At 48.0% G+C, this 22,669-nt stretch overlaps 1 protein-coding gene and 1 pseudogene across 3 annotated transcripts in view; one reads left to right on the forward strand and one right to left on the reverse strand.

Moving 5' to 3' along the window:
- LRRC20 (leucine rich repeat containing 20) overlaps positions 1–22,669 on the reverse strand; it is a 77,430-nt gene that overhangs the window by 24,236 nt on the left and 30,525 nt on the right. For 2 of the 3 annotated variants that reach the window (XM_043988711.1, XM_043988712.1), the window contains exon 3: positions 17,876–18,025. The exons of the other annotated variant lie outside the window; for it this stretch is intronic. In XM_043988711.1, the coding sequence (XP_043844646.1) occupies positions 17,876–18,025 (150 nt within the window). The remainder of the gene's footprint in view (positions 1–17,875; positions 18,026–22,669) is intronic. 3 annotated transcript variants of the gene reach the window in all.
- On the forward strand, positions 18,159–21,077 carry LOC122741397 (annotated as a pseudogene).

Here is a 22,669-nt window from a genome sequence, read left to right on the forward strand (position 1 = left end):
TCTATGAAAGCTAGGGACAGAAGAGTATAGAAAGGAGTGTTAGGGTACCTAAGAAGCAGTGCAGTGGGCAGAAAAGAACTGCTGGGTTTGGAACTAGGAAGCCTGTGTCTGACTCTCCTGACTTTCTTAGTCTTATGTCCTTGGGCAAGTCATTTCACTTGTCCCTTACTTCTAGAAAGCTCTGCTCCTTCCCTTTAAGTCCCCAGGTCAGCTTGAGTGTTTCTATCTAAGGCCCTTCTCGAACCCTCCAGCTGTGAGCAGTTTCCCCCTTTACCGCGTATTTCACTCTACATGGATGTTGTCTTTGCCTGTCTGTGTACATGTGATTCCCCCCAGGAGAATGTGAGGCCCCTGTGGGCAGGGACAGTCTTATATTTGCCTTTACGTTCCAGCCGAGCACCCGGCACACAGTAACTCTTCATCGGAGGGGCCATCTGAAGGCAGCCCGGGCGGCCTCATGCCATGGTCACTTTTCCTTCCCTGCTGGTCTTCAAGTGGAAAGCTGGGGAAGCGCACTTGGGGATGTGACCTCCAGGCACTTGTGCACTCGGTTTCAGGCTGGAGTCAGTGCCCTTTTCTAACTCAGGGTAGTGGGGGGCTCTGAGTGAAACCTGCTCCGAGCTCTAAGGGAAGTCATCTCTTTCCGGTCGAGAATTCTGGGACAGACGCTGCTGCTGAGCTCTGAAGATGACAATCTGCTGAAAACTGAGGAAACACGGACATGAATATCGTTGATTCGGAGACAGGTCTAACTTATTTCATTACAGACAAGGGGGAACTTCACTATATGGAGGTTCATCCTCTGGGATTTCCCCCCAAATTTTACATTGTGGGGTAGTTTCTAGTCTGGGATTTTAGGGGGTGCCCTTTGGATTGCAAAGGGCCCCCTGGAAAGATTCTTTATTTAAGATTTATTGGATTCCTAGTGTCATAGGGATTAAAGAGCAAAAAATGTCTTTCCTCCATTTGTTTCTTTTTTTGCAGCTCAATATAAGAATTAGTCCTGCAATGGAATAGCCTTCCTTGTGAGGTAGTGAGCTGTCTGTCCCTAGAAGTATTAAAGCAGAGCCTGGATGATTACTTATGAGAGATGGTGTAGGAAGCATGCAGGTTACAGGTAGGAGGCCCAGCAGGCCTTCAAAGCCTTGTCTGGTTCTAAACCCCATGGATAACCAAAGCAGTGAACAGGGTATTATGGCTTTTTGCTGTTCCGATCTTTCTCTTCCACTCCACTCGTGATTTATTGGCTGCAATATACCCTCTTTATAAACCCAGAATAGGGAATACAGCCCATGTAACTCCAAAAAGCTTCGGGCGAGTAACAGTCTGCTATTAAACCCTTTGTGGATGGGCCTTTGAAGGACTAAAAGTGGGAGAGACCCTTAGTGATCAGTTACTCCAACTCCTGTATTTGAACCAAGAGGAAACTGAGGCCTTGGGAAAGAGAGAGATTTACCCTCTTGGAGTCCAAGCCTTCTTCTCCATGCCCTTCTGTCTAACATGACCTCCTATTTACATTAGAGAGACTGATGTAGGAGGCAAAAAAGGGGTTAACAGAAAAACCAAAGACCCAAGCTATAATTCAGATATGAGCTCTAAGTGGGATTCAGATCCCTGTTAATGGATAACTTACAAGTCAGGAAGCTAGGTTCTCATGTCCACAGTAATCAGAACCCATAACGGGAACATAAAAGGAGCAGGTCACATAACAATGATAAAATGACAGGCTATAGAAATTTAGACTAGAAGTAAAAGAAAAATGAAGATGTTTTGAAACTAGCCATGGGAATCAGAAAAAGACATGCGCAGAAAAGGCCAAATTTGTCCCCAGATTCACCTTATGACGTGTAAACCCCCAAAACACACCTCCACTGAAAAAGGTACCTGCCTCAGGGGTTGGTTTAGGACCCCAGGAACTCCAAATTAGGACAGGCCCTCCTCTGTACCTCCCTAAGGTAGAGATTATTATAATGAGACTGATAATCAATTTATCCATACTATAAATATAACTGTCTTTTCTTTCACTATTTGAGAGATACCTTTCTACTATTCTGGTTATCTCCCTGTGGTCGCTCACAGTATTGGAATAAAACTTGGGAAACCGAGTCACTGAGTCTCGTAATTCTTTTGGGACGATTCACGATCAATTTGACCCCAAATTCCATCCCACATCAAGATCTTGTGTGTGCCTGTCCTCTCTCCTACTGGAATGTGATCCCTGGGGGGCAGGGTCATGTTTTTGCCTTCCCACAGTTGTCTGTCACTGTTGATGATGACAGGGTGAAGGCGATGATGGTGATGAGGCCAACAACAATGAAGGTCATCTTTCAAGGTCCAGGGAAGAGGCCCCATCCCCAGGGACACTCTCTGAGAGACCAGGCAGGCCTGTCTCGTACTTAGGGAACACAAAGCAGCCTCCCCCTGAGAAGAGAAGTCCCTGGAGCCACACACACTACTATGAAATCAGGCAGCTGTTGCAGGCCTCAGAGCCCTAAAATAACAGTCTAAGTAGATCCAGAAGGACCTCAGAGCACGCCTACTTCAACTTTATTTTACAGAGGAGAAAACTGAGGCCCACAGAGAAGTAACCTTGGACAATTCCCTTTCCCCCTCTGGATCTCCATTTCCTTCTCTGTCTCAATCAATAAATCACCATGCATTTATTAAGTACCTACTATGGGTCAGGGGCTTTGCTAGGTATTGGGGATAATCTCTATCTGTACATATACACACATCTATATCTTTGTATGTCTGTCCATCTCTTCTATCATCTGTCTATTCATCCATCTATCTCTTCTATCCATCCATCCATCCATCCATCTATCTATCTTTAAGGTTGGAAAGAGAAGGTGGGAAGCAGTTGTGGAGGGTTCTGGGTGGCAAACAGAGGAGTTTAAACAATGCAGCTTAGGACGAGCTTGGGACGAGCTTGGGATGAGCTTGGGGGGGGGGGGTGTCTGTCCAGCTCTAAATCCAAGACTGTCCAAGTCCCCGGGGTGGTAGGTGACAGAGCCAGGACTTAAGGCCAGGCCTCCTGAGTGCAGACTTCTTTCCAAAGCACACAAGGTTGCCTTTGCAGCAAATCCGGAAGAGGAGAGGAAGTAAAGTAAAGCTGGAAGAGGCTGGGAGGGGTGGGTTTGCTGATAAGCATCTTAGGGAAGAGTCCGGTCCTGCCCTTCCCAGCCTTGGGCCTCAGACAGACCGAGATGGGCCTGGCCCTTGAAGCCTGTTCCAGGGATGGCAGGGATGCAGCGCTGATCTGAGAAGCTTCTTTCGAAAGACAAAACAAGCCTATTTCCCCGGTAGTCTTTGTAGTTTCTCCTTCAGGTTTAGGTGAAGTTTTTTATACTTGTATTGTTGGGGTTCGCCCCCCCCAGACTAAATGAATAAGATGAAATAAATAAATAGACAAATGAATGCATGAATAAAGGAAGAAATAAATAAATAACAGATTGAGCATGTCCCAGAGGCTCTAGGTGGAGAACAATGGGCTTGGGGCTTCAGCTTTGGAAGCAGCATCCCTCCCTCCTCCATCCACCTCTAGCATCAAAGGACACAGGCTACACAGACTAGTCCCCGAGCCTAGCCTGGGGCAGCAAAATTACTCTCTGTTCCCAATTAAGAGTTGGTATTGACCATGCAGGGACCTAGAAGATTCCTTCCCCTAAATACCAGTGAAGATGGTCCTAGGTCCTCTGGAGAAAGGGCAACATTTCCCCAAGATGAGGAGCAGATCTTGTTCCTGAGCCCTTCCAGCCAGGGGCTCCCCCTTCTTTCCTTTTGCAGGTAACTCAGGCTCACTTCCAAGGATTCAGTACCACACTCCCTTATTGTGTAATCATGAAAAATTCATATGATATAAGACCCCAAAGAAGGCTACAGACAAACTGGTGAGGACTTTGAATGCCAAGATCAGGAGTTTCAACTATATTATGCATGCCGTGGGGGTGAGGGATCCTAGATTAAAGCTGGAAAGGGCTTTAGAAGCTACTTCACCAAGTCCATCATTTTATAGACAAGGAAACCAAGGCCTTGGAAAGTAACTGCCCCAGCTCACAAGGCAGAGAAAGCCAGGCCTTGAATTCTTTAAAGTGTACTAGGCTGGGAGCCCCTCCAGCTCTTTGATGGGAGGAGTAACATAACTCTGGTCATCACTTGAAGAGCCCTCCGAAGCCACCTAATCTAACTCCGACAGCCGTTCTTCACCCTGATCGCAGCCTCCATTCCTTCCATCCCTCAGCACTTTCTCGGACCAATGTCCCTGCTGCCTTCACTCTGCCCTCTCTCCAACCTCTCCTGGAGAGGAAGCCATTTCTACTCTACGCCGTCTTCCGCTCTCAGGCCCTTGGCCTCGCCTTGTTGATGTCCTTCTCTCACAGACCTCAGTTCTGGATTACTCTGACCACCTGTCTCCTCCGCTCCTACTCACAAGCTGCCCAAAGAGGCCGAGCAAAGTCCCACCTGCTAACGGTCCATTGCACATTCATCTTCTTCATCCTCGTTTGGGCCCTATAATTACCCCCAACCGACTCCCTATCTCATTCCCCACAATAGCTCTTCCAATCCTTCTCGTCCTTCCTTTCTCTCCGCTGAGGATCTCACCTCAGACTCTCCTGAAAAAATGGAGACCACTCCGTGTGAGCACCATTCTCCTCATCTTAAGTCCCCCTGACATCATCTTCCATCCTCTGCAAGTCCCTCCCCTGCCCCAGTCTCTAATAAAGAGCTGGCCCCTGTCATGTGCACCTGATCCCATCCCCTCTCCTTTTTCTCCAGCTAATTGTGCCCTTCAACACCCTTCCCCCGCCCAATCGTCAACCTCTCTTTATCTACTGGTTCCTTCCTTCCCTCCTGCCTTCAAACAGGCCCTAAAAAGCCTTCACTGCATGCTACCATCCCCTTAGACTATTAGCCTCTATCTCCTCTTTGGGCCAAATTCATTGCTGCCTCTACTTCCCCTCCTCTCTCCACAGGCCCAAGTGTAGTCTGAGACTGAACTGGATTATTTGGCTGCTGTTTTGTACTTCTGGTCTCTAGTGACACTACTGCCCACTAAATCCCGCAGGTCTTTTTCTGGGAGGCTTTTGTCCAACCCCATCTCTCCCATCCTGTACTTGGGTTTAACCAGTCAATCTCATAAGCATAAGTCTCCCCTTTTACCCCAATTCAAGCTGTCAGGCAGATAATGGACTGGAAAGAGGAAAGACAGGACCCAGAGACCTAGGAGGCTGAGCCATTGGTCTAAGCCAAAAGAAATCAGGCACAGATAAGTGTGAGGGAAGAGAAGCCAGATGTGTGAAGGAGACTGCTGGGAGAGAATTAATGAGACTTGTCAACTAACTAACCGGATGGAGGAAGACAAGGAGAGGAAAGAGTCACAGATGATGCCAACGTCATAATCCTGGAGGAGAGTGGTACCATTAATAGAAATAGGGCAAATGTAAATTAGACTGGGAGCTACCTGAGAGCAGGCCCTGACTTTTGTCTTTCTTTGTACCCTCCGTACTTAGCACAGTCCCTGACACAGAGTTGATGCTTAATTAATGTTTATTGACTGACCAACTGATAAAAAGCTACTGACAGGCAAGCTCTCCAGAAGGATGGATTATCTTGAAATTAGCCCACATGGTACCTTCCCTTTAGCCATCAGGGCTGACTCCACTAAATGTTTCCATTTTGTCATCAGTAGACAAAGAACACGGAGGAAGGTCTAGATGCTGTATGTGAGATACACTTAAGAACTCTAGCATCACAACCAAATCCTGCCATGCAATCTTCAAAGCCCTCGGCCCCAAATCAACCTTAATGAGGTCCCCTCATGCTGCAGCTCTTGACTGGGCAGGCATGGTGACTCCAGCAGCAGGTGGGGCTGTTGGTGCTAAAAGAGACCCAAGTCTCTTAGACACAATCAGCAAGTACACCCTCGTCCTCCTATACTGTCAGCAGGGAACCAAAGGAAACCCAGGGTCTAGCCCTGGCTCAACACTGCCATGTCATTAACTGCCGAGGGGCCTCAGTTTCTTCATCTGTGCAATAAGATGTTTGGCCTGAATGAGTTCTGAGATCCTCTCCAGTTGAGGCATCTTATGTTGTTGGGACACTTCCGACTGTGACATCCCATGTCCTAAGGGCCCCCTGAGCTTTGACATTCTCTGCTCTATGTTAACGGAATCATAGTTGTAGAGGCCATCAGTACGAGCCCCTCATTTTGACAGATGAGGACACTGAAGCACAGAAAGGTTAAATGCCGTGCCTAAGGTCCTGTGGGGGTCAGATCTAGGACTCCCCAAATTCAGCACACTCTGGGCTAGGCCATCTGCTCTAAGACGCCCTCCAGATCTGACAGGATAATGACTGGATAACAATGAAATTCAAGTGGCATTGATCAACAGGTGTTGTTATGATCATGCGATTGTCATCTTTTTCCCTCAGGTCCTGGGCCAAGTCACTATACTGCTGGAGCTGTCTATTTAATGATCTGGAGTCGATGCTTACATGGGGGCTTAAGGACACAAAGCACTTCCCATACATCAATTCATTAGATTCTCCAAATAGCCCTGTGAGCAGGAGGCTGTAATTCTGCTTCATTTTACAGATGAAGAAACTGAGGCCGATAGAATTGAAGTGACTCGCCCAGGGTGACACATCCAGGAAGTTTCTGGGGTGGGATCAGAGCCCAGGTCTTCCTGAGTGCAGGTTGCAGTCACTCTGCAAAAAGGTCCCTTCAAAGCCTGACAATCTTTGTTTATGTTCCAAGGTCCCTTCTGGCTCTGGCATCCTCTGATCTAGATTCTTAAGACTCCAAGGCTCTTGTGGTTCTGACCTTCTCTGCTGTATGATCTGAGGGCCTGCCTGGCTCTGATATTCTAGGAGACTGCCATCCCCTGTGCAAACCCGTCAGGTTGCCCGGCAACGTCAGCCCCCCACTCTCCCCCGCCACACCCGCCCCAGGCTCCTGCCTTTCTGAGCCACCTTTCCTCATAACCACATACAGCAGATGGGCGTACACTGCTTCTGATGGCTGAGTGTTTAGCTCGTTGATCAAGGCAAATTTCAGCTAGGGCAGAAGAGGCACCACAGCACAACATGATGTCCCTAGCTCCTGTACCTCTACACCATCAATCAACGTTCATAAAGCATCCATGTGCTGGGCACTGTGCTGAACACTCGTGATATGAAAAGAGGCAAAAGCCAGTCCCTGCCCTCGGAGAGAGTCTGATCTAACGAAGGTTGACTCTGCCCTTGACATTGAGGGGCCAAGAATGACTTGGAAAGAAAACTTTGTACTCTCTGGCGGTGCTAAACAGCCTAACTTCAGTGGCTCTTGAGCCCCTCCATAGGAAAGCTGGCCAAGCAGAAATCAGAATAATCAACTCCTATTTCTGTAGGACCGTTGGGTTGAACAATCACCTCCTCCAGAAGGACGACAGCTCTTGGTAGGCAGGGGCCGTCTGGCTTCTGCTTTTCGGCCTCCTGCCTGGTCTGTACCTTAGTCTCAGAGAACCGTAAGGAGCACAGAGAGGTTCCGTGACTCGGCCAGGGTCACACAGCTCAAAGTGAAGGGTCGAAGTTTGAGCAGAGGTCTCCTGGTTCCAAGCAGAGTGCTCCTTCCACCACCCCCCACGCCAGCCTGGTGGCACAAAATCAAAATCAAAACACTTCCCAAGCACGGTTCCAAGGCTTCACGTTTGTGCCATGCTGGGAAACAAGACTGCTTTTCACTTACTCGATCGACTTTGGACACGAGGGCCTTAGGATCCATTCACCACCTCCTTCCTTTTCACCCAGTGACTTGTCTACTGTTTGCCAGGATTTAGAGGGCTCAGCAAGGCCTCTTCCTTCCCAATGCCTCTCTGACAGCTTTTGGCCTTCTTTTGCATCTCCAGTGTTTGGCACAGTGCCTAAAATATGGGAGGTGCTTCACAAAAGCCGACTAAGAGACTGACACCTTCCTGAGGAGAGAGACAAGCACTTACCCAGTGTCCACTACACGCCAGGGACTGTGCCGGTGCAGACCCTCACAGCGACATCGTGAGGCAGGTACTATTATTGTCTCTATTTTACAGATTGAGAAACTGAGGAAACAGAGGTTGAGTGACTTGCCCAGGGTCACACAGCTACTAAGTGTCTGAGGCTGGATTTGAATTCAGGTCTTCTTGACTCTAGTGCCACCTACCTGGCACCTGGCTGGTAGACAGCTGACTGCAGTGGGCACTTCCACTTGCTCTCCTCTCACTCTCTTACCTGTTACAATCAGTTTCTGACCTTGTCATTCCCCTCACTGCTCTCTCAAAAGTTACTCGTGGTCTCTGTTGTCCAGTCCTCATTCTCCCTGACCTCTCTGCAGCTCCCGAGTTGTTGATCACTTTCTTGTCCTTGACACTCTCTTCTCTCTGGGTCTTTAGGACAGTCACCCCCCTGCTTCTCCTCCCACCTGTCTGACTGCTCCCTCTCAGTCTCCTCTGCTGGATTCTCAGCCAGATCACACACTAGAAACCTCAGGGTCCAGGGGTCCCTCAGGGCTCTGTCCAGGCCTCTTCTCTTCTCCCTTCACACTTCACTAGGCGATCTCAGCAGCTCCCATGGATTTAATCACCGTGTCTGTGCTGATGATTCCCAGATCTCTTTCTTGCTCCAGTCTCTCTGCTGACCTCCAATCTCACATCTTCCAACCACCTTTCCAACACCTCAAACTGAAATGTCCGGTACACATCTTAAACTCAATATGTCAAAACCAGAACTCATTATCTTCCCCCCTGAGCCAAGCCCGCCACCTTCTTTATAACCGTCGGGGATAACACCATCCTCCTAGACCCCCAGACTCACAACCCAGGAGTCATCGGGACTCCTCACCACCTCTCATGCCCCCATCCAAGCTGTGGCCAAGGGTCGTCGACTTGACCTTCGCACCATCTTTCAAATACACCCTGTCTCTCCTCTGACATGGCCCGCGCCCTGGTGCAGACCCCTCACCTCGTGTCTGGGGAGTCGGCCTCCTGCACTCCAATCCATCTTCCATTCAGCCTCCAAAGGGATTTCCCTAAAGCTCAGGTGTGACCATGTCATCCCCTACTCAATAAATTCCAGTGGCCCCCTAAGACTTCCAGGAGCAAATACAAGATGCCTTCAGAACCCAGCCTCATCCTGCCTTTCCTGTGACCTCCCGTCCTCCCTGCTGCAGACTCTTCAGTCCAGTGACACTGGCCTGGGTCTCCCAGACGAGGGCTTCCTCTCTGGCCATCCCCCTGGAGGAATGTCCTCCCCTTTCCACTCCCATTACTGAGCCCCCGGCTTCCCCTAAGTCCCAACTAAAATCACACCTTCCACAGGAGGCTCTCCCCAACCTCTCTTACTTCCAGCACCATCCCTCTCTGGACAGTTTTTGATGTATCCTGTATATAGCTTGTCTGCACATATGTCTCCTCCATCAGCCTGTGAGCTCCTGCAGGGCAAGCACTGTCTTTTCGGACACACAGTAATTACTTAATAGATGCTTGCTAAATGATTCCAGTTGGAACGTTCCGTTGGAGCCAGATTAAAGAGGGCCTTCAATGCCACTATGCTAAGGAATTTTTTTTTTTTAGTGAGGCAATTGGGGGTAAGTGACTTGCCCAGGGTCACACAGCTAGTAAGTGTTAAGTGTCTGAGGCTGGATTTGAACTCAGTTCTTCCTGACTCCAGGGTCGGTGCTCTATCCACTGCGCCACCTAGCTGCCCCTATGCTAAAGAATTTATAAGTTATCCCACGAGCAGGAGGATGGGAGAACTAAGCACTTGTCAAGGATTTCCCAGAAACCTCCTCTCTGGGGTAGCAGCAAGAGTCAAGAATTTGGAAGCCAGAAGCGCTGGGCCCAAATCTGCTCTGTGGAACGATGCTCACTGTTTGATGCTGGACCAGGGTCAGCCCCTTCAGGCCTCAGTGAAAGGATCATTGGCTTGCCTGGTTTTTACCATCTACAGGAACGTCCAACCTCCTAGGTCTCTGCTTCCTCGTCCGTAAAATGACAGGTTGGCAGTGTGTGACCGCAAAGGTCTCTTGCATTTATTAAGTGCCTACTGTCTGCCAAGCCCAGTGCTGCATGTCAGGGACACGGCCCCCTCAGGCTCCCAGGAGTCTGTGTGCTACCTCTGGCGCAGGGGGCAGGATGGAGCAGAGCTTCCGTCCAGAGTCCAGAAGGTTCCAGGCTTGCAAAGCCTCTCGTTTCCCCTCCCTGCTTTCTGTGAGCTGCCTCTCAGCATTCTCATTGTGCTCCCTGGCAAAGATCTGCATCCTCTCCCATCAGGGCCAACGGGGCTGATGGGCACGAGGTTACGGGCCCTGTGTCTGCACATGTTTGCCCCGCACCCACAGTGGAGGGAAGTCTCCTGCATTTCAGTGAATTCTAAATGTCTGTGGTTTAGGAGCAAGGGACAGAGAGACTTCCCCCACCTGCACAATGACCTGAAAAGAGCGTAATGCCGACATCTCAGCACTGGCACTTAATATGATCTCAGCCAACTCTCTAGCTGCCCTCCCCCCCCCCCCAGAATGGGGACAGGTAGATGGCACCATAGCACCTAGAGTGCCAGGCCTGAAAGGCTCATTTCCCTGATTCTAATCTGGCCTCAGGCACTTCCTATCTGGGTGACCCTGGGCAAGCCACTTCACCCTTTTTGCCTCAGTTTCCTCATCTGTCAAATGAGCTGGAGAAGAAAATGGCAAACCACTCCAGGATCTCTGCCAAGAAAAGCCCGGATGGGCCCATGAAGAGTCAGACACGACGGAGACGACTCAACAACAACCACTGAATTACTGTGTAGAGTTTAGTGACAAGCTAATCTGAGTGAACCTGCACGATTTCACACCCCTCTTCTATCAATAATATATGACAGGCCTCCATAGAGTGAGGGGTTGCACAGGTAAACATGCAGCATGTACCAAACCAAATGTAGGGAAGAGCAGCCCCATGTGCGCTTTGCTTTGATTCCCTTTAAAAGTTAGTGTCCTGGGGCGGCTAGGTGGCGCAGTGGATAAAGCACCGGCCCTGGATTCAGGAGTTCCTGAGTTCAAATCTGGCCTCAGACACTTGACACTTACTGGCTGTGTGACCTTGGGCAAGTCACTTAACCCCCACTGCCCCGCAAAAAAAAAAAAAAAAAGTTAGTGTCCTACCTGGATTGTAAACTCCACTAACGCATCCCCTTTTGAATTGCAAACCTATCACAACTGATTTCTCTAGTTACAAAAAATTTGTCTTTAAAAAGTTGAACTCAAGGTGGATTTCAGAAAAACCTGGAAGGGACTCACATGAACTGATGCTGAGTGAAGTGAGCAGAACCAGGAGAACACTGTACACAGTGACAGGGACATGGTGTGATGATTAACTGTGATGGACTTGGCTCTTCTCAGCAGTGCGATGATCAAGACAATTCTAATGGACTCATGATGGAAAATGCCATCCACATCCAGAGAAAGAACTGGGGAGTCTGACTGCAGATCGAAGCAGACTATTTTCACTTGTTTTTGTTTTTTTTGCTTTCTCGTGGTTTTTCCCTTTGGTTCTGACTTTTCTTTCACAACATGACTAATATGGAAATATGTTTAACATGACTGCACATATATAGTCTATACCAGATTGCTTGCTGTCTTAGGGAGAGGGAAGGGGAGAGGAAGGGAGGGAGAAAAATTTGGAACTCAAAATCATATAAAAATGAATGTTGAAAACATCTTACATGTAATTAGAAAAAAATACTATTAAGTAAACAAATTAAATAAAAATACAATGCAACATTTAAAAATTACCTCTTGAAAGATAAGATAAAATAAAATAAAAGGTTGAGGTCAGCCTGAACTCAGGGCTTTGGCCTACACAACGACTATGCCTGGTATATTATGAGAAATTCCTTTTTACCTCATTTTCCTGAGCTTGCCTAATTGATGAGGGTGAAGCCTAACAAATATTTTTCTTTCAACACCTCTGCCTTGTCTTCTATCACTGTAAAAGAGGAACAATGGTATCTGAGCTGCCTCCTTCACTCTGACTGTGAAGAGGAAACAGACAGTACTTTGATTATATTGGTATTTATTAACTTTTTGCCATAGGGACTTTCCCATGGTCCCTCTCCAATTAGAAGGTAAGTTCTTTAGGAGCAGGGATTGTTTCGCTCTTTTTACTTCTATCTCTAGACCCTGGCACCCTGTAGGTGGCTCGATATTTTGTTGAATGATTGATGAAAATCTGGTTTTTGGTTAACTACACGTATTTATTAGGGTTTTTGCTTTCTTTTCCAGTAAAGAAGGGATGGAGGGGAGAGAAAAATGAGTGCTTTTTAACTGAAAAAAAACAACAACCCAACACCTTACTTAAAAAAAAAAAGAAGGGGCTTTTAGAGGGAGGGCATAAAGGTTACCTCAGAGCTATTCTTCTCAGATACGGCGTAGCTAAGACTGCCCTGGGCCTGAGAAGTAATTCTCTTCCTGCTGAGATAGGTAGCTCGGATTAGAGGAAAGAACACAGCCTGGGAAGCTGGAAGCCCAGAGCTTTCCACGCACAATCATATCTGATCCTCAGAACTTTACATGGAAAATAACCAGGGATTTTTCAGTGTGAAGGGACAGTGTGTTCCAGTGGGAAGATTATTAGGTTTGGGTTGAAACCCTGCTATTGTTACTTCCTGTGTGACCTTGGGCATGTCACTTGCCACCCCCCCCCATGGGCCTCAGTTCCCTCATCTGTCAAACGGGTGAGTTGGACGAGATGGCCTCTAAGGTCTGTCCTGGATCTAAAACAAGGGTCCTGTGACCTCTAAGGAGGTGACTGGTGGCAACGAGGGAAGCTACAGGGATCGGGCTGAAAGGAGAGACTGGAGCCAGCAAATCAACATGTCTCAGGGCTGACTATATGGAAGGCACTGTGTCAAGCACTGGGCGTACAAAGAAAGGGGTAAAAGAGTCACTTGTTTCCGAGAGCTCACAAATTAATGGGGACACAGCATGGGAACAACTATTTACAAACAAGAGCTAGACACAGGATAAATCAGAGGCCATTTTGGAAGGAGGCACGAGCATTCAGGCGAGCTGAGAGAGGCTTCTCCCCAAAGCCGGGATTTCAGCTGAGGTTAAAGGGAGGGTTGGGGACATCACGTGTTACAAGTTCTAATTAGACCCAGAAGTCAGGCCAGACAGGGGCATCATCACACGTCTCTGGGACACCTTTAGAAGAGTGACGTCATGTAAATGCCAGCATTAGACTCCAAGGGCTCCCCACTGTGAAAGCCACATCCACCTGCTGCCAGTATACACCGGCTGAAATAAGCTGAGACTTGGATCTGGGTCAACAAACTCCTAGACTTCCCATTAGGAATCAGCCGCTGTAAGCCAGACAAGGGAATAAGAAACCAAGAGCCTCTGGACATCATCGATGGCCAAGGTTTAACTCACAAAGCCAAGAGGCCGTGGCCACCTCCTGATGATTTACGTTACTTAGCCTTACTCCACACTGGCACTTGGATGGGCTTTCTCCCTTCCTATTCTGGTTTGGCCACTAAGTTGTGACTCACCAGAACCAGGGAGAGAGCCAGCCCCCCTCTCTCTGCTTGGCCAGATGAAAGAGAAAGGTAAGGTCCTGAAGCTTTCTCTACAAGGAAGGCCTGGTGTGCTGGATAACCACTTCATGGAGAATTTCCAGAGCTGGCTAGGCCCCCGGCATTAATGGCCCATCCTGTCCAAAAAGCCCATTTTGCATTTAGCAAGAGAGGTTAAAAAGGAAAATAATATATTCATCTGTTTGCCTGCCTTTTATTTCACAGACAAAGAGATTCTGGGGAGCAGATCTCACCCACAAATGGAGTCAGACAATCCTACTCTGGTGATTGCAAACTCACACAGTACCCACAAAGGCAGCACCATGTACTAGAGAGTGGGCCGGGACTGACATGAGGAGGCCTGGATGTGGGGCCTGGCTGGACACCTCATGAGCCTTAACAGTCTGAGCCTGGGGCAGCTAGGTGGCGCAGTGGATAGAGCACTGGCCCTGGAGTCAGGAGGACCTGAGTTCAAATCTGACCTCAGACACTTAATACTTACTAACTGTGTGACCCTAGGCAAGTCACTTAACCCCAATTGCCTCACCCCCAAAAAAAAAAGTAAATAAGAACAGTCTGAGCCTCAGCTTCCTCCTCTGTCAAGTGGAGTGGAGGGATGCCAGTTTTTGCCAACCTACCCCCCAAAACGGCTGTTCCCTAAGGACTTGGCAAAACTTCAAGATCTGTAGGCGTGGGTGTGGTTATTTGGCCTGCACCTTCCTACCAACAAAATGACAACTGTCCTAGCCAGGGCTGCCACCACACTCTTGGGCAGATTAGGGAGGACTCACTTGCTTGAGACTGAAATGAGGGGAGTAGGTTCCTGTTGCCATCAGCGGGCATTCCTAGGCAAGGAGAGATGCTCACATCAATGAACGAAGCCCTTGCTATCTGCCCACGCTATGTGAGGCACTCCAGAGAAACCAACTCTCCCTGTGAGCAAGGACAAGCACACTTATGACTACACGGTCCAGGCATGAGGAGCTGAGGCCTTGCACTAAGGTGGCAGCTGTGTGAGTGGAGAGAAGGGGATACACGTCAGAGATAGGACAGTTAGCATTTATGTGGGGGGAATGAGAATTTATTAAGTGCCGACTGTCTGCCAGGTATCGTGTTTAGCTCTTTACAAAGAGTATCTTATTTGATCCTCACAACAACTCTGGGCAGTGGATGCTATTATTAGCATCCCATTTTACAGATCAGGAAACTGAGGCAGAAAGAGGTTAAAATTATTTGCCCAGCATTATAGAGCTGGCATCTGAGGCAAGATTTGGACTCAGGTCTTCCTAATGCCAGGTGCCATGTTTTATCTACTGCACCACCTACCCTGCTTAAAATAGAGATTGTGTATGGGAGGTAACAATTTTAGTTGTCTCTATGGTATAGGGCAAAGCTTCTTAAACAATGGGTCTCAGGTGGTCAGGCCTACATACCTAAGAGCGTGCACCAAGCAACAGCATTCAGAGCCAAGGGAGTGGGTCCGGGAAGCCAAGAGAGAGAACCTCTCTTAGTCAAGGCTTTTATCCTCTTTGGATAGAGTTGGTTAACCATACATTGATAAGCTAATAAGCTAATTGGTTATAGCATCATTCAGTTCCATTGACTGACATGACTTGGGGGTGGTCTAAATAAAGAGTATACAAACAGGGCAAATCCCAGCATCTAGGTGAGCATCTTCCCCGGGCTAAACAAAAAAATCAATTTGCATTTCCTTTGTTCCTCTGGGCTCAACCCAGGCAGGAAATGAACTTTCTGGGGGTGAGGATAAGAAAGGACCAACTGATCTCTGGGACTCTCCTAGCAATCCATTATTAATAATTATTATCTCACACACAGATGAGGAAATTGAGGCACTCACAGGTTAAGTGACTCACCCAGGGTCACATGGCTAGTAAGTGTCTGAGATTCAGTTTGAACTCAGGTCTGCACTGTCACCTAGCTGTCTCTAAAGGAGAAGTGAACCAGCTGCTATCCCTGTGGTGTCCACCTCCAACAAAAAGGGCCTAAGTATCTCTGAAGCTCCCATAATGACTTAGCTGAAGAGCACAGGCAGACACCTCCAGAGCCTCCCCCAGGAGCACAGAACGGGTCCACATGTGACTGAGTCCAGTTCCCCACACCCTCCTTCAGCAACACATCTGCTACACGTGGGTGACCCAACTGATCGAGAATGAAAAGTCCTCTCATAGCTTCCCACCTTCCTAGCACCAAAACAATCTCTCTGGAGAAAGAATCTGATAAATGCATTAATGCTGAGATAATGAGGTTTGATGCTGCTTCTCTCTGGGCCACTGACATTCAAAAAGAGAACAAAGTCTCGAGCCAAAGGAATTAAGCTGGAATTATGGAATTTCAGACATCAGGCAGCCATGAGACAAATCCTGAGGGGCGTATACGAAGAAGGCGGGCATTTCGGGCACCCTCCCCACGACAGAGTCATCCTGAACTTTTTTTCAGTTCAGAGCCACGGGTCCCGGGTCTGACCTGGGCATTGAGCCAATCAACTGACCGTCTCAGCCTCAGTTTCCTCATCTGTAAAATGGAGTGTGTGTGCGTGTGTATTGGAGAGCATGGGGGCAGCCAACCCAGGGAGCAGCTGGACACAATGCAATGGACGTCATCTCTGGAGTTAGAGGTGGTTGTTGCTCAGTTATGTCTGACGCTTCCTGACGCCCCGCACCACATCATGCCAGTACTGCCCAAGGGGGTTTCTTGACAAAGGCCTGCCACTTCCTTCTCTTGTCGATTCGGGCGAACAGAAGTGAAGTGACTTGGCCAGGGTCACATGGCTACTAAGTGTCTGAGACCAAATCTAGGCTCAGGTCTTTCTGCTTCCAGGCCCAGCTGCAGCTCGCTGCCCCTACATGCATTCTTTGTGTAAGTTCTGTAGTTATTTACTTGTGTACATACTCTGTCTTCCCTCAGGGAATGTAAATGCCTTGAAAGAAGGGATCCTTTAACTCTTGCCACCAATCTCCAGTATCCTACGCATTGATAATCCACAAATGTTTGTGAGCCTGAACTGAATGGAGAGGACAGAGTGCTAGACTTAGTCAGGAGGACTTGGGTTCAAATCCTGCCTCAGACATTTATTCTTTGTATGACTCTGGACACATCACTTAACCTGTCTTGGCTTTCACACTTCATCTGTCAAATGAGGAAGCTGGAGCAGATGCCTCGGGGGTCCTGGCCTACTATCTCTGGTCCTCTGAATCCCAAGAACCACCTGTTCCCTGGCCCTCTCATCCCTCCCCCCAGTTTCTGTTGTTCCCTGCAAACCAACAAGCAGAGCCCTGCCTGAGGACAGAAATGCTGCAGTCATGGAGCTGAGGGTGTGGACTACAGTAAAGCAGAGAATCCAAATCCCAGCCTCCTTCATTCCTGGGCTCAGTGGCCAGCAGCAGGGGAAGGCTTCGTTCGCCCTAAGCCCCCAAAAGGCAGTGGGGAACTGAAAAGGGGGTAGCAGAAGGAGGCCGAGAGAGGCCGGCCTCCACACAGCTAGGCCCATTAAAGTGTAGAATGTGACCTAAAGTCTCAATCATCACAAGGCTCCCCCTCAGGAGGACTTCATGGGGACAAGCTGGGATGGACACCCATGGAGGAGCCTTGACATTACTGCCCCTGGGCCGGCTCCATAACAGGAAGGAAATCCCCTGATGGCCCCTCCCAGGCTGCCCCGTGGAACCGAGCACCAGTCAGATCCCTTGGCCCACAGAAGCCAACAACACGTCCACAGCATAATCCGTGTGGACACTGGCCTGGACCAAAGCTCAGGGGTGAGGGGTCAGGACGGGCTGGTTGGGTGACACCTGAGGATCATAAGAGCACCTTCTTCTCCAAGCTGTTGGGAGGAGCAAATGAGGTATGATGCTGGAGTGCTCATCCCCTGGGGCTGGCTGCCCTGAGCAGCACACCCTGCCCCACCCCGCCAGGATCATGGTCTGAAGGCACCTCGCAAGCTGCAAGCCGCAGAAGCCGAGCCCTCACCTGACAGCCCAGGAAACCCATATTCGAGCACTGACAAAGTGCTCACCTTCTTATGGAGCAGGGAGAGGAGGTGGGAGGTGAGAGGAAGACAGAGAATTTGGAACTCAAAATTTTAAAAATATATCATTAAACTGTTTTACATATAATCGGGCAAAATTTCATGAAATAAATAAAAACGATTGTTTAAAACGCTGCTTGAGTGACTGACCCAGCCCTGGGAGGCAGTGAAGGCAGGAAGTGCACCCTGGCCCGGCACACGGAGCCCCCCGCCCAACAGTGGAGATGCAGACCCCCCAGCTCCCGAGCACAGTGCCAGGCTGCCTACCTTGGAGCTGGCTGAACGTGGTCATGAACCTGCTGGTGAGGGACTGCAGCTCGTTGTTGGCCAGGATGATATGGTGGATTTGCCCGGCGACATGCCGGAGTACCTTGTAGATGCCCACGGGGAAGGAGACCAGCTTACACTCGGCCAAGTCTGGAGGGTGAGGACAGGAAGGAAGGAGACGGAGTCACCGAGAGCAGTGGCAAGCACAGAGGGAAACCCTCCCGTCCCCACCCCGGGACCGCTGGGGACCCAGGTCACACTAGCAGTGAGCAACAGGGCCAACATGAGCGCCCAAGGGGCAGTGCACAGACTACGGAGCCACAGCCACCGACCCTGGGCAAGTCACTTCACTTGTCTGCCCCAGTTTCCTCAGCCAAAGATGGGAATCATAATAGCATCTACTTCTCAGTTATTGTGAGGATCAAACGAGATCATACTGGTCAAGTGATAAGCAAAGTGCCTGGCACAGAGTCAACAATAAGTAGATGTTTCTTTCCTTCTTTCTTTCCTTTCCTTCCTTCCTTCCTTGCTGCTGTTGTTCAGTCATGTCCAACTCTTCATGTCCCCATTTGGGGTTTTCTTGATAAAGATACAGGACTGGTTTGCCATTTCCTTTTCCAGCTTATTTTACAGATGAGGAAACTGAGGCAATCAGGCTGAAGTGACTTGCCCAGGGTCATATAGACAGTAAGTTTCTGAGGCCAGATTTGAACTCAAGAAGAGAAGTCTTCCTGACTCCAGGCCTGCACTCTATCCACTGCACCCGCTAGCTGCCCACTTTTCTTCCTATGTCTTTTGATTCCCAGGGCTGGGTTCCTTCTACCACACTTGGAGACCACCTTTACACTCTAGGAAAAGAAGAAAAACAAGAATGAGGGTGGGGGAAGAAGAGAGATGAGGGGAAGAAAGGAAGCCAGAGAGGCCTTCTGCAGAGCAGTATAATAACTAAGGCAATTTAGGTAGAATGGAAGGAGAATAGCAGGCGGTGAGAGTACCAGATAACTGAGGGATCCTGGGCTGGGTCCTTCATAGCCTCTGGCATGGCCACATGTCAATCAAGATATTCATCCAAACAAGAGAGCAGTTATTAAGCACCTTCTGAATACTGGGGCCTGAGCTGGGGGAGGGGAATTGACACAAGCTTTAGTCTCTCTCTTTCTGGGACTCGGTGCCCAGTAAGGGATAAGACCTATAACCACACCACAGCATTATAAAACAAAGCATGAGGGAAGGTTTGAGAGAGAAAAAGGTCTTAGTGAGCTGGGGGTTGGGGGGAGCAGCTGTTCATGGGGATCAGGGAAGGCCTCCTAGAAGAAGCGGCATTTGATGATGAGATCTGGGCTGTGTTGTTTAAGAATCTAAATGTGGGTTCTAATCTGCCCCCCCAGTTTTGGGGGGAAACTGGCTAAAATAAAATCACTGATATATTCATCATTTTAAGGGTTTATTAAAAGATATAAGATAGTGAAGAGAAAGAAAGATTGAGAACAGATTCCTTATAGCACAGAAATGCTAGCTTTCCTCACAGCCAGTAGCTCCTCTGCCACCAGCTCTTGGGCCACCTCGGGCCGGCGACTTGGCGCAGCTCCTCCAGCTGGCTAGGAAGTGGAGGTTGGGGGGAAGGTGCCCTAGCTGTCGAATTCTGTTCATCTTCAGCATCTCCATGGGGTCTACCCACTCTGTCTGTGACCTTTAAGAGAACTTCCAGTGCAACGGCTGCACTGACGGCACAATCATAGCCTTGGACCACCTTCGGTGCAAAGCTGGAAATAGCTTCTCTTTAAATTCCATCCCTTAGTTTTCCATTTTGTTGCACTTTAGAGGAACACCAAGAAACCATAAACAGCTTTAGCAATGATGAATTTGACTTTAGTTTCCTTGATGAAAGCTTGACTGCTAAGGACATTCTGGACCAGAAAATTAATGAAGTTTCTTCTTCTGATGATAAAGCTGCCTTCTATGTTGCTGACCTTGGTGATATCCTCAAGAATGGTACAAAGCTCTTCCTCGAGTAACTCCTTTTTATGCTGTTAAATGTAACAACAGCAGAGCTATAGTGAAGACATTCACTACCATAGGAGCAGGATTTGATTGTGCTAGCAAGACTGAAATACAATTAGTACAGAATCTTGGGGTACCTCCAGAGAGGATAACCTATGCAAATCCATGCAAATAAGTGTCACAATTAAGGATGCTGCCAACAATGGAGTACAAATGATGACTTTTGATAGTGAAGTAGAGCTAATGAAAGTTGCCAGAGCTCATCCAAAGGCAAAGCTGGTTTTAAAAATTGCCACTGACAACTCCAAAGCTGTCTGTTGTCTAAGTGTTAAACTTGGTGCCACTCTCAAAACTAGTAGGCTACTCCTTGAGTGGGCAAAGGAACTAAATACTGATATTACTGGAGTCAGTTTCCACGTGGGAAGAGGTTGTACTGATCCAGAAACCTTCGTCCAAGCAGTTTCTGATGCCCCATGTGTCTTTGACATGGGGGTGGAGTTTGGTTTCAACATGTATCTTCTTGATATTGGTGGTGGCTTTCCTGGTTCTGAAGATGTAAAGCTTAAGTCTGAAGAGATCTCAAGTGTCCAGCATTGGACAAGTATTTTCCTTCTGACTCTGGAGTGAAAATCATAGCCGAACCAGGCAGATACTACATTGCCTCCACTTTCACGCTGGCAGTTAACATCATTGCCAAAAAACTTGTGTTAAAGGAACAGACAGGTTCTGATGATGAAGATGAGGCAAATGACCACACCTTTATGTACTATGTAAATGATGGAGTGTATGGCTCATTTAATCGCATCCTGTTTGATCATGCCCACGTTAAACCTATTCTACAAAAGAGACCCAAATCAGATGAGAAGTATTATTCTTCTAGCATGTGGGGACTGACCTGTGATGGCCTTCATTGAATTATTGACTGCTGTGATTTACCAGAAATGCATGCGGGAGATTGGATGCTGTTTGAAAACATGGGTCCTTATATTGTTGCTGCTATTTCAACTTTCCACGGATTCCAGAGACCCACCATCTGTTATGTGATGTCTGGGCCAACATGGCAATGCATACAACAACTCAAGAACCAAGGTTTTCCAGCAGAAGTAGAGTATCAGGATATAAGCACTTTGCCATCATCTTGTGCTTGGGAAAGTGAAATGGAATATCAACAACTTGTACATCAGCTAGTATTAATGTATAGATGCTATCTGTAGCCATTAATTGCACTTGGGGGGACCATTAACTTAATTCTTGCTAGAGTTTTAAAATATGTTTTAAGAATAGGGTTTGGGGGGCAGCTAGATGGCGCAGTGGATAAAGCACCGGCCCTGGATTCAGGAGGACCTGAGTTCAAATGCGGCCTCAGACACTTAACAGTTACTAGCTGTGTGACCCTGGGCAAGTCACTTAACCCCAATTGCCTCACAAAAAAAAAAAAAAAAGAGAGAGAGAGAATAGGGTTTGGCACAAATGCAACAATATGGAAGACTATGAGATGGGGTCACAATTATCTGTGTTCCTATGAAAACTATTTGAATATTTGTTTTATACGGATTTTTCTTCACTTTTCAAATATGCATCTAAAGATTGCCCCTCAGCTGCTAAGCAAGCATTTGTATCTTGTACAATGGCAGAATGGGATTGAGCTTAGTGTTGTGACCAGTTTTAAAATAGAAGTATATTGAAATTAAAAAAAAAAAAACAAAAACACAAATCCAGCCTCAGACACTTGACACTTACTAGCTGTGTGACCCTGGGCAAGTCACTTAACCCTCACTGCCCCGCAAAAAACAAAAAACAAAAAACAAAGCCCCAACCTGAGCTGACATAATGTGTTGTTTGCATCCCAAGTTGGACTCCCTGTGTGTCCTTGGGAGACCAGACATGTGCTGGTCAGTCTGCAATGGGCTGAGAAAATGCTTGTGGATAAGCAGACCATCCTATCTTCACAGTCTAGCAGTTCCCAAGGGAAAAGAATGTGACTTTTGCTATCATCTTGCTCCTCCCCTGGGGGGGGGGGGGGAGTGCAGATTTTGTCCTTTTCCCAAACTTAACTGTACCTTTCCCCCCTCCCAAGCCATGCCCCTTTCGGTGGAGATTCCTGATAGTTCCTCCTCCCTTTGTCCTACTGTTATAAACATGCAAACTTCTGTATGGATTGTGAACTCTTTGGGTCCACATGCATGTTTGTTTCTCTTGTAACACACCTAGCTTTCATATAAGTTTTGTGAAGCTGTGACTGCCTGTTGACAGGATTGACTGTAATTCAAAATGTCATTTTCAAAGCTGTCCTTAGCCTGTTATTTCTTCTGGACTTCCTTTTGTCCTCTTCTGTACAATTGCAAAACCATGTTTCAGTGGCTACCCTGCCCTGCCCTAGCCTACCCCTCCCTTCCCTCCCCAACCCCAACCCACCCCCCAAAATTGAGAAAAAGGAAAAACAAAAGCAGTGGAACAACACTGATATTCAGGCAAAACCAATTCCCAAAAGGCTGCATTTAGAAAAGGTCCACCTTCTTCTGCAGCTCTCTGGGCAGGTGGGGAGAATGGTTCACCATCAGTCCTCTGGAATAGCCATTAGTCACTGCAGAGCAGAGTTCTGAAGTCTTTCAGGGTGCGTTGCCTTTCCAATGTCTCACTCACTCTGTATCAATTCGTACAAGTCTCCCCAAGTTTCTCTGAAACCATCCCCTTCTTCATTTCTCATGGCACGATAATATTCCATAAAGTTTTTATGCCATAATTTGTTCAACCATTTCCCCATTCAAAGACACTCCCGTAACTTCCAGTTCT

Source organism: Dromiciops gliroides, chromosome 2 (genome assembly GCF_019393635.1).
Source record: "Dromiciops gliroides isolate mDroGli1 chromosome 2, mDroGli1.pri, whole genome shotgun sequence".
Classification (NCBI taxonomy): Eukaryota; Metazoa; Chordata; class Mammalia; order Microbiotheria; family Microbiotheriidae; genus Dromiciops; species Dromiciops gliroides.